The sequence below is a fragment of the Sarcophilus harrisii genome, chromosome 1 (assembly GCF_902635505.1).
Source record: "Sarcophilus harrisii chromosome 1, mSarHar1.11, whole genome shotgun sequence".
Classification (NCBI taxonomy): Eukaryota; Metazoa; Chordata; class Mammalia; order Dasyuromorphia; family Dasyuridae; genus Sarcophilus; species Sarcophilus harrisii.
Genome location: NC_045426.1, coordinates 169,747,519 through 169,762,921, shown reverse-complemented (window position 1 = coordinate 169,762,921; position 15,403 = coordinate 169,747,519). Strand labels below are relative to the sequence as shown.

Here is a 15,403-nt window from a genome sequence, read left to right as displayed (position 1 = left end):
TAAGGCACATAGTGGGCATTTACTGACCTACCCAAAAAAACTTGCCTTAGGGTTTTTTGCCCCTATCCCCACATTGTCCCAAGACAAAAGTAGAGAAAATCTCTAATATATTTATTATAACAAACACTAGGAGTATTACAATAATAAAGGGAGAGGAAAATGTTTTATTCATATAAAATGTGTAATCACAGGTGAAATGAGTGAATCAAAGCCAAGTAGAGAATATAATTGGAAGCAGGAGAGCCTTCCCTCCTGCCAGTCTCTTCTGGTCCCTACATTTTAAGTGGAGTGGCAACCCATGGATATGACTGTATAAGATATAAATAAAACATGAGGCAAGGCTTGGATAGGGTGGATCTGCCAAGGATGGAGATAGCTAGTCTTAACTCTTACTACCATGTTGCTGTGGGTCCCCAGGTGATTCACAAACCTCCTTACAGCCTGTCAGTTCCCTCTCTAAAATGGTACTCAGTTTTACACTAGGGCTGAGAATCAACAAACAAAACTATATGAAGCAAGCACTTTGCAATATTAAAGTATTTTTTAAAAAGAAAGAAAAGAAACCATCATTAGCATCATTTCTCTACCCTCAGGCTCTTATTCTTCCCTTAAAAATACTCGGATATAATGAGAATTTTAATGAGAACAACGGGCTGACAGAAACATTTTAAGATTTCCTTTCATTGCAACAAAAGACAGTCTAGGGGGCTGCAGAGAAGAATGGCTCCCACAGCAGTTGTTTGTGCTGCAGTTAGCACTTAACAAACCTCTCCCCTGTCCCTTCTCCCCTTAGAAAAAAAAGAACACAGTCCTTTGGGCATGGGCAGCAGTAAGGCCTTCCTTTTCCTCCTTGGAATGGAGGCAGGGGTAGTTTGATTTATTGAAAAATGAAGCAATTTCTTCAGGTCTTTTTGGTCCTCTGCCAGCAAACTCCATTGGGTTCCGGGGCCATCAGGGCCGCCATCTGCCTCACCCCAGTGGCTAGTGCCCAGCCTACAGTTTCTAACAGTGTTGCCTGGTATCTGCCAGGTCAGCATTAATGAAAAGCCCAGCCTAAGGCTGTATGGGCTAATGTGGTGGGCAGATATAACACTGATGCACAGTGTTTATTTTTGTTCCATGGCATGCCATGCTAATGGGTAGCATTCTGTGTGCCCTGACAACCAACAGGACTATGATCTGATGAAAAATAAAACAACTAATACTGCCCTCTAAAGCATACTGGACCACAGTGTTCTGCAACAGTGGCTATTCCATTATAATAAAAGCAGGCACCTTTGGTAGCTTCTTTTCTTTCTTTTTTTCTTTAAAAAAACAAAAAAAATTAGTTTTTTATTTTCAAAATATATGCATAGTTTTCAACATTCACCAATGTAAAACCTTGTGTTCCAAATTTTTTCTCTCTCCTTTTCTCCACCCCTTCCCTGAGAAGCAAATAATCCAATATATATTAACCATGTACAATTCTTCTATACATATTTTCATAATTAGTATGCTGCACAAGAAAAACCAGATCAAAAAGGAAAAAGAGGAAAAATAAAATGCAAACAAACAACAAAAAAGGTGAAAATGCTGTGGTCTACCCTCAGTTCCCACAAGATCATTGAGACTGGTCTGAATCTTCTCACTGCTGAAAAGAGTCGCATCCCATCAGAGTTGATCATTGTATAGTCTTGTTGCCATGTATAATGGTTCTGCTCATTTCACTTAGCATCAGTTCATATAAGTCTCTCCAGGCCTCTCTAAAAATCATCTGGCAGATTGTTTCTAATAGAATAATAGTATTTCATAACATTCATATATCATAAGGTAGATTACTTTCTATTTTATCTTTTAATCTTTTTAATTTTATTGTTTTCTTTTATTGCTATATCTCCTTCATTTAGAGGCAGCTAGGAAAGAAACATAGTGACTACACTACTGGGCTCAGAATCAGAAAGATATGAGTTTAAATTCAGCTGCAGATACTTAATGATCATGTCACCCTGGACCTCTATCTGCCTCAACTTCTTCATCTATAAAATAGCAACTATCTTACAGAATTGTTGTGAGGATCAAATAAGAAGATATTGGTAAAGCATTGAGCATAGTGTCTGGCACACAGTAGGTGCTTGATAAATGTTTGTTTTCCTTCCCTCTTTCATTTCTCCACCCAGTGGGTCATTTCATATAACAAATAAAATAAAGTCAACAAAACCAACTAACTAGTCAGAATAAGTGACAGTCCACACCTATTGTCGTTCCCTCAGATGTGATCTTAACCCTTTCTGAGGTCAGCCTTCATCATTATAACTGCCCATTTGTTTACTTTTTGTTTGAAAAGAATCATGACTTCATCATCTGAGTAAGGTAATCCTTCCGTTTAATAAACTCTCACGGCCAAAAAGTCATTACCTGCTGGCCAACCTTCTGATAATGTAACCATTCTAATTACATTAAGTTGGCACTTAGAGGAGAAATACATCATCAGTTGGGTAGCCAGGGAACAAAACCCTCCCCACTTGGTCCAATCTGCCTGAGACTGTCTTTGTGCACATTTAGCTTTTGACAACCCAAGGGCAACTCCACATCACAACAAGGCTGCCAAAGAGGGCTTTACTATCACTTTATTTGCTAAAAAGCAGAAAGTTGCTAATTTTTAAAAAGAGAAGTAAGTAACATGGATAACACATATGCAAAGACACATGCCAGGTGTACCTCTCTCACTGATTCTTCAGGTGAGACAAATATCCATCTATTAATGACAATTTGATAGTGAAGAGAGCAAGTTTAATTTCATGCATCTATAAACTGTCAAAATTATCTGAGAGCTCAAATCAAGCCTTTTAAAATGAAATTTTCTAACATCAGAGCTTTGGATGAGGATATCATATGTAAAAAGGAATTTTTATGACTCGAGATTGCATTCCATTAATGGGGTAACTAAGCACTAATACTGGAATTATTAAGGCTTGTTCTACTTAGTGAAGACCATGAAGATAACTGCTTTTACAGATGCTGCAATTTTATTGGTGGTATATGGTTTTATCTCCTAGAAATGAACAATAAGTACATGCCTTAGAGTTTATATCTTCATACATATAGCAGGAGCACATACTAGTGGAAAGAGTACTGGACTCAAGAGAATGGCAAGAAATGTCATTCATACAAACTGATAAAGAAAAATTCTAATTAGCACAAATTACACAGCATAAAATGAATGACTCTCATACTGGCCTTAAAGAGACTAAGTTCCCAAAGCTCAGAATGGGTTAGACAGACTAGGTTCTTATGAATAACGCATAAGCTTTATCCTAAATGTGCCTCAGTTTCTTCAATTGTGTAAAAAGCCACTTAAATTTATTTCTTAGAGAACTTTTCTAATTGTCAATTATAATGGAAGGTAGTAAAAAAAGAAATAAAGGGACACAAATATAAAAAGCAATGTAATTTAACATTTCTTGAAAAGAAGGAAAACACAGGATAGTCTGTTAATATACCTTAAATATTAACAATAAGAATTGTTTAAAAATACAAGTTTTAATAAAATATATGCTTATTTTAATTCTGGATTATGTCTAAATCTGGGTAGAAGAGAAAAGACAAAGAATCATACATAGCATATAGAAACAAAGAGAATCACATACAAATAGATAAAGGATAAAGAAACATAAGTATACTAGGACAGAGGGTAGCAAAGAAGTGGAGGGAGAAGTGAAATTAGAGAGAGAGGAAGGAAAGATGTAAGAAAGAAAGAGGGAGAACAAGTAAAAGGAAGGAGAGGGAGAAAAAGTCGAAGATCTTGTGTATTTTACCAGTTTTTCTCCCTGCCTCCCTCCCTCTTCCTTTCTTCTTCCCTGTATCCCTCTCTGTCCTCTGTTCCCCTTCTCTCTCTTTCTCCCTTTGTCCCTCTCCCTCCCTCCCTTTCTCATCTATCTTTCTCCACACATATTCCCAGATTTATTTATTTATTTAAGGAGGGTAGGGTATGTATTATATGCCTCTTTCCCTGTTTGTTTTTGCTAGGCAATTGGGATTACGTGACTAGTCCAAGAACATACACATAGTAAGTGTCAAGTATCTGAAGCCATATTTGAACTCAGATCTTCCTGACTCCAGGCTTGCTGTTATTTTTAAGAATACATAGCTAGTATTTGTGATAAAATATATCTTCATTATTACTTATAGTTTAGAAACACAACATTTTTTAAATTTTCAATTGTATTTTATTTTTCCATTTACACATAAAGATAAGTTTCAACATTCATTTTCCCCCCCGAGGCAATTGGGGGTAAGTGACTTGCCCAGGGTCACATGGCTAGGAAGTGTTGTGTCTGAGACCACATTTGAACTCAAGTCCTCCTGACTTCAGGGCTGGTGCTCTATTCACTACACCACCTAGCTGCCCCCTCAACATTCATTTTTGTAAGATTTTGAGTTCCAGGTTTTTTTTTCCTCCCTCCCTCCCCTATCTCTCCCCTAAGACAGCAAGCAATCTGATATAGGTTATACATGTACAGTCACTTTGAACATATTTCCTTATTAGTGATTTTGTAAAAGAAAAATCAGAACAAAAAGGAAAAAAAACATGAGAAAAAGAAGCAAGTTAACAACAACAACAAAAAGTGAAAATAGTGCATTTCAATCCACATTCAATCTCCATAGTTCTCTCGCTGCATGTGGATCACATTTTGTATCCCAAGTCTATTGGCATTGTCCTGAATTCCTGCATTGCTGAGAAAGCCAAATCTATTATAGTTGATCATCACATAATCTTGCTGTTGCTGTGTACATTGTTCTCCTGGTTTTGCTCACTACCTCTCTGAAATCTGTCTACTGATTGTTTCTTACAGAACTATAATATTCCATAATTTTTTCAGTCATTCTCCAATTGATGGGCATCCATTCAGTTTCTAGTTTCTTGCCACCTCAAAAAAGGCTGCCACAAGCATTTTTGCTTTATGATCCCTTTAGGATACAAACCCAGTAGAGAGACTACTGGATCAAAGGGTATAGACAATTTGATGATCCTTTGGACATAGTTATAAATTGTTTTCCAGAACGCCTGGATCAGTTCCCATCTCTTCCCACAAAGAATATTCTCAAAATGATTTCTTTTCATTACTTTAGTGGAAAAAAATCCTAATCATTTTGGTCTGCAAAGTGCTCCCTATATACTTCCTGCATTGCATAAGGTTTAGCAGAGGAAGGAACTCTTCTCATCAAAATTGACAGATTTTTTTCTAATTAACAATGAGAAAACCCACTAAAATTAAAATTTTCATGATCTTGTGGACCATATTGTCCATGGAGTTTTCTTGGCATGGATACTGGGGTGATTTACCATTTCCTTCTATAGTGAATTAAGACAAACAGAAGTTACATGACTTGCCCACAGTTGCACAGCTAAGATCTAAGGCTGGATTTGAAGTCAAGTCTTTCAAATCTAGGTCCAGTGCTCTCCCAAGCCACCTAACTACTTTTTTACTATACTACACTTTGCTATAAAAATCATCCCACGAATTAAAATCAGTATATTTGATTTATGGGAATTGTATTCCCTCAGGATTTAAATTAAAGGAAAAGGGAGGGGAAGGGGGAATTTACCAAGGTGAGAGAAAAAATATTAAGTCTCATTATTTATTGTTATTATTATTATTATTTTGCAGAGGTAATTGGGATTAAGTAAATTGCCCAGGGTCACACAGTTAAGAAGTGAAGCCTGATTTGAAAGGTCTCATTATTTATAACAAACAAATAAAGGGCAAAAGAAATTTTTGACATGTCTTAATTTTGACATGATCTACTGGGTCTTGGCTTCCTTTGAGAAATGCTCCTGAAGGGGAAAAAACAGTTCTTCAGTCTAGGGATAAAGAGAGAGAAAATGGGAGCATCTATTAAAACAGAACCTTCTGATTTTTAATCTAAGATTATTTGGAAATCTTAAAAGAGAAGGAGACATTGTCATAGTTCCAATACCAGGAGGAGTACTAGCGCTTGAATTCATAGGGGAACAGGGGCCCTTTCTGGATAAAGAGCAGAGCATAGTGATCATCTCTTCCAGGATAACATCACTTTGGAAGCATCAAAAACTTATAGACCTTCAAAACTATCTCAGAAAATAAAAGTACTAAAAAAATGTGAAACTTGGGAAACTGTCTCCTCACTGCAAAGTGAACAGAGTTCAATTTTAACAAAGTTCAAAATCGAGAGATAGGTTGGAAAAAAATGAACATACAAAAAAATAACTTGACTATAAAGAGTATTACTACAGTAGCGGGGAAGGCAATTACATTCAAAAGAAAACAAAATAATGTGAAAAAACATATAAACAAAGCCACAAAGGAAAAATGCTAGTTGGACAAAAAACCAATAAGAATAGCTTGGTTAAAAAAAGAAAAAGGCACAAAAATATTGAAGGAAATAATAACTTTAAAAACAGAATTGGTAATGGTAAAAGAGATACAAATATCCATTGAAGAAAAGAGATACTTGATGAGAAGAATAGGCCAAAATAGAAAAGGAGATACAAAAGTTCATTGAAGAAAATAATTTCTTAAAAACTAGAAGTGGTCAAGTGAAAGCTTATCACTTCATGATACATCAAGAAACAATACAGTGAAGTCAAAAGTATAAAAAAAAAAACTGTGAAATATCAGAAAAATAATTAACCTAGAAAATAGATTGAAGAAATAATTTCATAACTTCCTAAAAGTCATGACCAAAAAAGAGACTAGACTTTATATTTTTAGACATTAAAAAGAACTGCCCTAATATCTTAAATCTAATGAGTAAAATAAAAATTGAAAGAAGCTAACAATCACCTCCTGAAAGAGATGAAAAGAAAAACTTCCAGGAATATTATGGTCAAATTCTAGCAATCCCATGTAAAGGAAAAAATATTGTAAGCAACTTGAGAGAAACAATTAAAATATCACGATGCTACAGTTAGGATCACACAAAATTTGGCAGCTTCCGCATTAAAGAAGCAGAGAGCTTGGAATACAATATTCCAGAGAGTAAAGGACTTTGGATTACAACCAAGAATCAACTACCCAGCCAAAGTGAGTATAATTCTTCAGAGGGAAAAATAGATATTTAATGAAATAGAGGATTTTCAAGCATTATTGATGAAAAGATCAGAGTTAAATAGAAAATTTAGCATTCAAACGAGACTGAAGAGAAGCATAAAGAGGTAAATATGAAAGAGAAATTATGAGTCAATAAGGTTAAATTGTTTATATTCCTACATAGGATGATGATACATGTAACATCTATGAACTTTATCAGTATTAAGTCAGTTAAAAGGAATCTACATTGATAGAAGGCATGAGTGTGAGTTAATTGTGTTAGAATAATATGGAAAAAAATGAAGGGGTTTGAAAAACGGATGCAGTGAGAGAAGAGGGAAGGAAAGGTAAACAGGGAAATTATCTCACATAAAAGAAGCTTTGTAATAGCAAAGTTGTAATGATGATCAATTGTAGAAATCTTGGTTACTATGACCAATACAATGATGAAAGACAATTTTGAAGGACCCATGATGAAAAAATGCTATTCAACTCCAAGAGAAAACAAGACAAACTGAGTGCAAATAAAAGTATAATTTTCTCACTTAATTTTTAAGATTTTTTTTTCAATATGGCTAAGATGGCAATATGTTTTGCATGATTTCCCACATATACCTGAAATCATATTGCTTGTCTTCTCAGTGGGTGGGGAAGGAGGTGGAAGGGATGAAGAGAATTTGGAACTCAAAATTTAAAAAAAGACCCAAAAATAAATAAATAAATTTAAAAGGAATTTATGATGTTTAATAATACCAAAATGCCACAGCTTCATCCTAATAAATCCCAAGTTGGAGAGCAAAATAAAATAAATGTATATAAATTTAAAATATTTAACTACTTCACTAGACCTATCCATTTTGCTTCATGTTGGAATCCAGGAGTTTAGTTATTAAAACAGGAAACATTTACCATGTTCAAAAATGCTGCCTATATTATTATTAGGATTGAATTAAAATGACATTGCAAATCAGACAGGGAAACTGTAAAATGAACTGTATCTGTGTTTGCAGAATGAATTCATCAAATTTCATGGCAGTGGATGGGGAAGAAAGTAACTTTAAATATCAATAACCTTCTTGTAGGGAATGTCATGATCAGCATTCTAGTTTAAAAAACCATCTCTGTTTTTGGTTTATTGATAGTTTTGTTTTTAGACTCTGCTATACCCTGATTTCCACTCTTACCATACTAAGCCATGTATTGTAACAACAACAAAAAAATCATTAAAAACTTGTTTTAAAAGAAATATATGAATATTGGGCAGCTAAGTAAAACAGTAGATTGAGCAACAGGCCTGGAGTCAGGAAGACCAGAATTCAAATGCAATCTTAGACCCTTAATAGCTGTGTGATCCTAAGCAGGTCACTTAATCCTGTTTGTTTCAGTTCCTTATTGTAAAATCAGCTGTAGAAGGAAATGGTAAATCACCAGTCTCTCTGCCAAGAAAACCCCCAAATGGGGTCCCTAAGAGTCAGACATGACCGAAAACAATTGAACAACTATTCCTAACCTTTGGCAATATGTCAACTGGTCTTATCTAACAGGGTGAATTCCCAACATTTTGGGATAGGCGGGAAGAGACCTATCCTTCACCAGTGTGGGGAGTTGCCATTGAGGAAATTCCTTCCACCAGTTATTAGTCTTAGAGTTACCAGAGGCATTGAGAGGGGCAGTGACTTGCTCAGGGTCAGATATCCACTATGTGTCAGTGGTAGATAGAACATAATCTGGTCTGTCCTGACTCAGGCCAACAGTATACGCCCAACGCCTCTCTGCTATCTTGTATACAAGTTTTACCAGAAATCTTTGATGCAAATATTTCTTTTCCTCATTTGGCAGTTTCTCTTTTCATCCTAGTTTCACTGATTTTTGTTGGTTCCTTTCTGCATACTGCTGAATTAGTTGCTCACTGTCATCCTTGGATTGTGCACTGGATTGTGGCATTGTGGTTTTGGCATTAAGATGTAACCCTCTATTCTATCCCTGTTCTCCTTCATTTCTTACCCATGACTCTAGCCTTTCCTGGTTTTAATCTGCCCCTGAAGAATCTTCAAAGCACATTTTCTAAACATGCTGATGTAACATCCCACTGTACCCCATTCTAGGGGAATGTGCAAGGGAACTGACCTTGTGGTGTTGTTCAAACAGTCAACTTTTAGAACTTAAAATCACGTGAAAACCTCTCTCCTAAAACAGATTATCACTTCCCCTCTCTACTTTTGTCTATCTGAATATCTAAACTCACACTCCAAGGGGACTCGATCAAATAAGTCACCAAACATTTGTTAATTGCTTATGATGTCCCAGTCACTGTGTGAGGCAATACTAAGACCAAAAATTGGACAGTTCTTGCTCCCAGGGAGCTTAATCCCTAACAATGAACATCAGATCAATCAAACAACATGATCCATGTGATGGTACATTGTAAACAGCAGGGTGCTATGAAAATATGTGTTTGGTTTTTTTACCATCACTGATTATAAATTTAAGCAATTGTTAGTGGTTCTGAGTCAAAGAAAAATAATTTTTTTAGTACAGCAAGCAATTCACTAGAGATTAAATATGTGCAATTCTTCTAAACAAAGGAAAAATTAAATTAAATTACTACTTCCAGAGCAACTCACATATCAGTCATGGATCAACATATTGGCATCATAACACGACCTAATTTAAATTATATTCATTGTTCAGACAAAAAGTGGCACAGTAGACTGAGAACTGGAGTTGGGGGAAGTCGATTTCAAATTTGGGCTCATTCTTACTGGTCAAATCACTTAACCTCTATCTGCCTCATTTTCCTCAACTGTAAAATGGGGATAATAATAGCAGCTACTCCACAGGTCAGTTGTGAGAACAAAATGAGATAACATTTTAAAGCATATTATAAATTTACACTTCTATATTCTATCATTATTATCTACAAAAAGGATAAAAATTTATTAAAATATAACAATATATAATAATAATATCTATACTAAAGGGTTGACATGAGGATCAAAGAATATGTTTGTAAGACACTTGGAAAATCTTAAAATTCTATATAAATGTTGCTATTACAAGATAAACATTCTATTGCTAATGCTACCTGTTTGTTTTTTTTTAACTAAGCAACAAATTATTTTAATATAATTTAAGAACTGGAACTTCCTCATTTAACAAGTCAAAAATAAATCAGGTTTAGAGGAAAAGATATAACATGGATAACCATGAAAAAAGTTAAAAAGAATAGTTTTTACATAGTAAACACATTCCCTGCTATATTTGTATTTGTTCATTCATTTTATGTCTCCATATTAGTCACATTGCCTTGTGACTTAATGACCTTAAGTTTCTTCCACTATGTCTAGAGCAAAGGACGGTGTTAAGACTATGGCCTATCACTCTATCAAGCACAGGAGATGACCATTCCTAAAACAAATTTTGCAATTCTCTGCCTCTAACCTCCCTCAGTGAGGGCTACAAAAGCTACATGTTGATAAATGCACAGATGAACCAAAATAACCACAGACGGCATTAAATCAAAAAATTTCTTAATCATACAGAATCTCCTCTAGTCCAATTGGCCATAAATTGGCTAGAAATACTGTATGGGTCAGAACTTGAAACAAGGTACTAAGTGGAATTGAGGAGACAATGGTTAAATCTAGTTTAACATTGATTTAATCCTACAACAAATGGCTTCCTAGTGATATAATGATTGGTTTATACTAGTGTAGAGCATATAAGCTAGGAGCCTCAGCCAGGGAGATTTAGAGATTGGGAGAGAAGGCAAAGGACTGGAAGCTCTCAGAACCAAGGAGAGAGATAGGCCTCTAAGAAAGCTAACCAAGCCCCAGGAAAGGAGACAAGCTTTTGAAAGAGATAATAAAGGATTTGGACTTTAACCCCTGGCTACTTATGTAGTGATTACTGATTGAACTGAAATGAAGGCTGCCTCCAAAGACCCCAAGAAAACCTCAACAGAAAACATTACATTTTAGAGAGAACATTACAAAACAGCTTTAAAATTTCCCCCAAAACAAGATAATTGCCAACCCCCAAGCATCCATTAATGTTTCTATATAGTTTCTTTAGCATCCTTGCCTGAACTGCTTGGGGCATTGCCTATAAATAAAATTGCTTAGACTATAGTTTTATTATGAAGGATAATAATTTAATCAAGTATGTAAGAGTTGGAGCCTTAGTAATCCAGAGCCAAAAAAAAAAAAAATGAAAATAGTGATTGGGTTTGACAAAAGGAATAGTAAATGAGCTTAATCTCATTACTGTCCTTTCCTAGGAAGAGCATAATCCTCCTCATCTTGCAAGGTATATTTTAAATATATTTTTGATAGTTAAAGAAAACTGAGGAATGGAGTAGTCAAAAGGCCATGCTGGGATAGGGCCTTTCACCAAACACAGTGGTTAGCCCAACTCTTCAAAGGATTACATCACTTGACAAAGCACCAGCAGCTTAGAAACAAATGAGCCTCATGATCAGCTCAAGTATATGAATGCAGGAAAAAAAAAACTTACTTGTAAAGGTAATATTCAGCATGGTCTACCTCTTCTCGGGATGAAATGTTGTCCACGAACTGAGAAAAGAAAAAATGAAAACTTCAGGTGAGGACAGATTGACATTTGCTTTAAAGATAATAAACACTTATACTGTGATATATTTAACATATAGGACTGCTTGCCATCTGGGGGAGGGGGTGGAGGGAGGGAGGGGAAAAATCGGAACAGAAGTGAGTGCAAGGGATAATGTAAAAAATTACCCTGGCATGGGTTTTGTCAATAAAAAGTTACTTAAAAAAAAAAAAAAAAAGATAATAAACAGTTGTACTGGAAAAGCTCTGGGAACCATTAGGAGAGAGCATCAACCCTGGAGTCAGGGAGAGCTGAATTCAAATCTGGCCTCAAACACTTACTAGTTGTGTGACTCTGGATCAGTCACTAAATCCTATTTACCTCAGTTTCCTCATCTGTAAAATAGGCTGGAGAAGGAAATGGCAACTACTCTAGTATCTTTGTCAAGAAAATCCCAACCAGAGGTCAAGAAGAGTTGGACATGACTGAAAAATGACTTATTATGCGCTATTGACATTATTATATTCTATTGATTTACTAGCTCATGGTTGCTAATTATGTTTAAGAATTTTTTAACAACAAAAATCTCAGGTGGGCCCAATATGGTGCGAGAAATAATATTCTGAACCTCAAAAAAGGTGCAGTGAGTAAACAGACTCAAGATAAGTGAAGCAGTTTAAACTTTTTAATACACTCCTACAGAAGTAGGTGTGAAAACTCCATAGTTTACCCACACACTGACAAATATCAAAGCCAACAATTAAATCTTGTAATCCTGCCCCAATCCTACCTCTTCCTCCTTCTCTCCACCTTCTCCTCTAAGGAAGAGACCTTAAAGAAGTCTCACATGTCATTGCTTAATATGATTCCTTACCATGTTCAAAGATGGCAACTAATTCCACCCTCTTGGTATGTCAGTTAATATACAAGAGGTTCTTTAAGCATGGGTGCTTGTAAAAAGCTTATATTCTGTCATTGATGCCCACTGATATTAGCCAGTTTTAGGCCTGAGTCTCCTATCAAAAACTTTATGTTTAGCCAGTTCCTTGACTCAAAAGATGATTGGTAGGAGATGTTTTAACCCTTCCCTTCATCCTGATTTTCTGTTTGAATAAATTCTTTTGTGACTATAAGCACTTGTGCTGACCACGAATAGACCACTGATTTGACTCTCCCTCCAATTTGTTATCTTTATAGTCACATCATGACATCTGTGGAAACATAGCATTGTTCTCCATCATTTCTCACACTATGGCTTCTAGGCTGCTTTGTCAAAGGTCTGTAAAGCGCCCTTTAGTGTAGATTTTTAGAAAGGAACATGGAGCAAGAGAATCAGGGTCAATAGGAGATGCTCGTGAAAAAATTATGCAAGCCAGAAAGAGCCAGGAGTTGGGAAGTAGGTGAATGAGGAAAGGAGAGTTTTCCTAGTAGCATCAGGGATCTCACAGACTAACTCACTTGTCTTCTCCCTTCCAATGATAGGCAAGAGATCAGTAGAAGGTCCCTCAAATCCCTTCTTGTCTCTGAGATTCTCTAAGACTATCCAGACTGTTTCCCTGCTAAACTTAGAATTCACAGGAAGCATTAAGGAGAAAAGTGCAAAGGAACCACATTTTACCTTTTTTTCCCTTCTACTAGATCTTTTTGAATCTCTGTTATATGACTAATTCCTCTGGCAATTTGAGGATACCTCTGAACCCCATCTTAGATAGAAATGAACTGTTTTAAATGAATCAAAATATAGAATTACAAAAAAAAAAAACACGACCCACAATTATATTGAAATACAACTATCACAATAAAAAAAAAAAAGTTCCCGTCCCCAGGTTAAGAGCCTTGATTCCACTTTGCAAAAAATTAAACCTTTCATACACATGCAAAGTGCTCTTTCATCTAGCATCTCATTGTAGCAGGAATCATTATGTGCAGTCCCAGAAAATCTAAAAGATTCCTGAGATTACATAACAAGATCACAGCACAAATAAAACCAAGCCTAGGGTCTTTGAATTCCTACTTAGGTACACTTTCAGTCCCATTCAATTTAGCAAACATTTAGTAAGCATTTACTACTAATTCAAGACTAAGTGCTGACAGATAATGGGTGTCCAAAGACAAAAATAAAACAATCCCTACTTTTAAGGAGATTACATTCTCATGTATGTAGACAAGTATATACAAGGAAGTTTAAAAAGGGAGACAGGGAGACAGTAATAATAACTAAGTGGACAAGGAAGGACTTGGACAGGAAGAGTACCAACATGATATCTGGAAGGAAGCTACTGTACAACAGGATTGAGGAGGAGGGGATTCCTGGCATGAGAGTCTGGCTGGGGAGAGAGAGCAGGAGAATTCTTGTTGGAGTTTGAAGGAATGGAGATAGCTATTTTATGAACTCAGCGTTTCATCTTCTATCAGACCAGAGCATAGGAAAGGGAGCGGGAGAGAGGAAATAAAGTTAAAAGGTTAAAGGTGAAGACAAATAATGAAAGACTTTAAAGGCCAAGCAGAAAAGCCTGTATTTTATCCTGGAGGCAATAAAGGAGTCTGAAGGTTTTTGAGCTAGGAAGTGTCATGGTCAGTCTTGTTTAAGAATACTAACTGGTCACCTAGTGGTGTGACAGATAGTGTTAAACCTGAAATCATGACGGCCCAAGTTCAAATCCAACCTCAAACATGTGCTAGCTATGAGACCCTAGGCAAGTAATTTAATCTTTGTCTGCCTCAGTTTCTTCAACTGTAAAATGAGAATAATAGTGCCTACCTCCCAGGTTGTTGTAAGGCTCAAACGAGAAAAAATTTGTAAAGCCCTTAGTGTCCTGTCTGGCACATCATAGGTGCTTTTTCATTCATATCCAACTCACTATGACCTCATTTTAGATGTTTTTGGCAAAGATACTAGAGGAGTTTGCCATTTCCTTTTGCAGCTCATTCAATAGATGAGAAAACTGGGGCAGACAGGATGAACTGATCTGCCCAGGTTCACACAGTAAGTGTCTGAGGCTGAATTTGAACTTAGGAAGATGAGTCTTCCTGACATCAGGCCTGGCACTCTTAATTTTTCTGCCACCCAGCTTAATAAATGTGTTTTCCCTCTCTGTCCCTTGTGGAAGATGGCTCAAAGAGGGAAAAGACTGAAGAGAGATTAGTTTTCAAGAGTTATTTTGAATAATTTAAGAATGCAAACTTTCATTTTTACAGTCCTTTCCACTTACAAAAATTGTTTTTTTTCTAAGGGATATAAACAATTTTTTAAAAGCCCATATTTTATAAAAACCAGAGTTTAGGAAAAATTTTAAAAGAATAAATCATGACATTACTGCCATTCCTATGAGTCATAATATTTTTAAAAAATGCAAATTCTATGTCATCAAATTTAGAGCTGTCAGGAATATCTAGTAAAATTCTCTCATTTTATAAAAGGGGAAAAGGGAAGTTAAGAAAAGCTAAGGGACTGGCCCAAAGTCACACACACAGAGCCTGGCTATGAATCCAAGTTTTCTGACTCCAGAACTAGTAAATTCTCCATAATGATTCTCCTACCATTTTTAATTTTTGTTTAATTAAGTTTTTAGACTGGGGTTGAGATTTTGCTGTTAAAGAGGGCTCCCATGAAGAAACTTCTCCTGAATTTGCTCATTACCACCTTCTCAGCAGTTTGCAGAATTGCCTGGGGCCCTGAGAGATTAAGGGACTTGAAGCTGGGGGCAGAGTGGATAGAGCACCAGGCCTGGAGTCAGAGAGCCCAGAGTTCAGGTGTGACTCTGGGCAAGTCACTTAACCCTTTT

The 15,403-nt window shown here is 36.0% G+C and overlaps 1 protein-coding gene across 1 annotated transcript in view; it reads right to left on the bottom strand.

Moving 5' to 3' along the window:
• The window catches only part of MRPS27 (mitochondrial ribosomal protein S27), a 120,910-nt gene that overhangs the window by 77,264 nt on the left and 28,243 nt on the right, over window positions 1–15,403 (bottom strand). Inside the window, exon 4 of the mRNA XM_031966707.1 lies at window positions 11,565–11,623. Within this exon, the coding sequence (XP_031822567.1) occupies window positions 11,565–11,623 (59 nt within the window). The remainder of the gene's footprint in view (window positions 1–11,564; window positions 11,624–15,403) is intronic.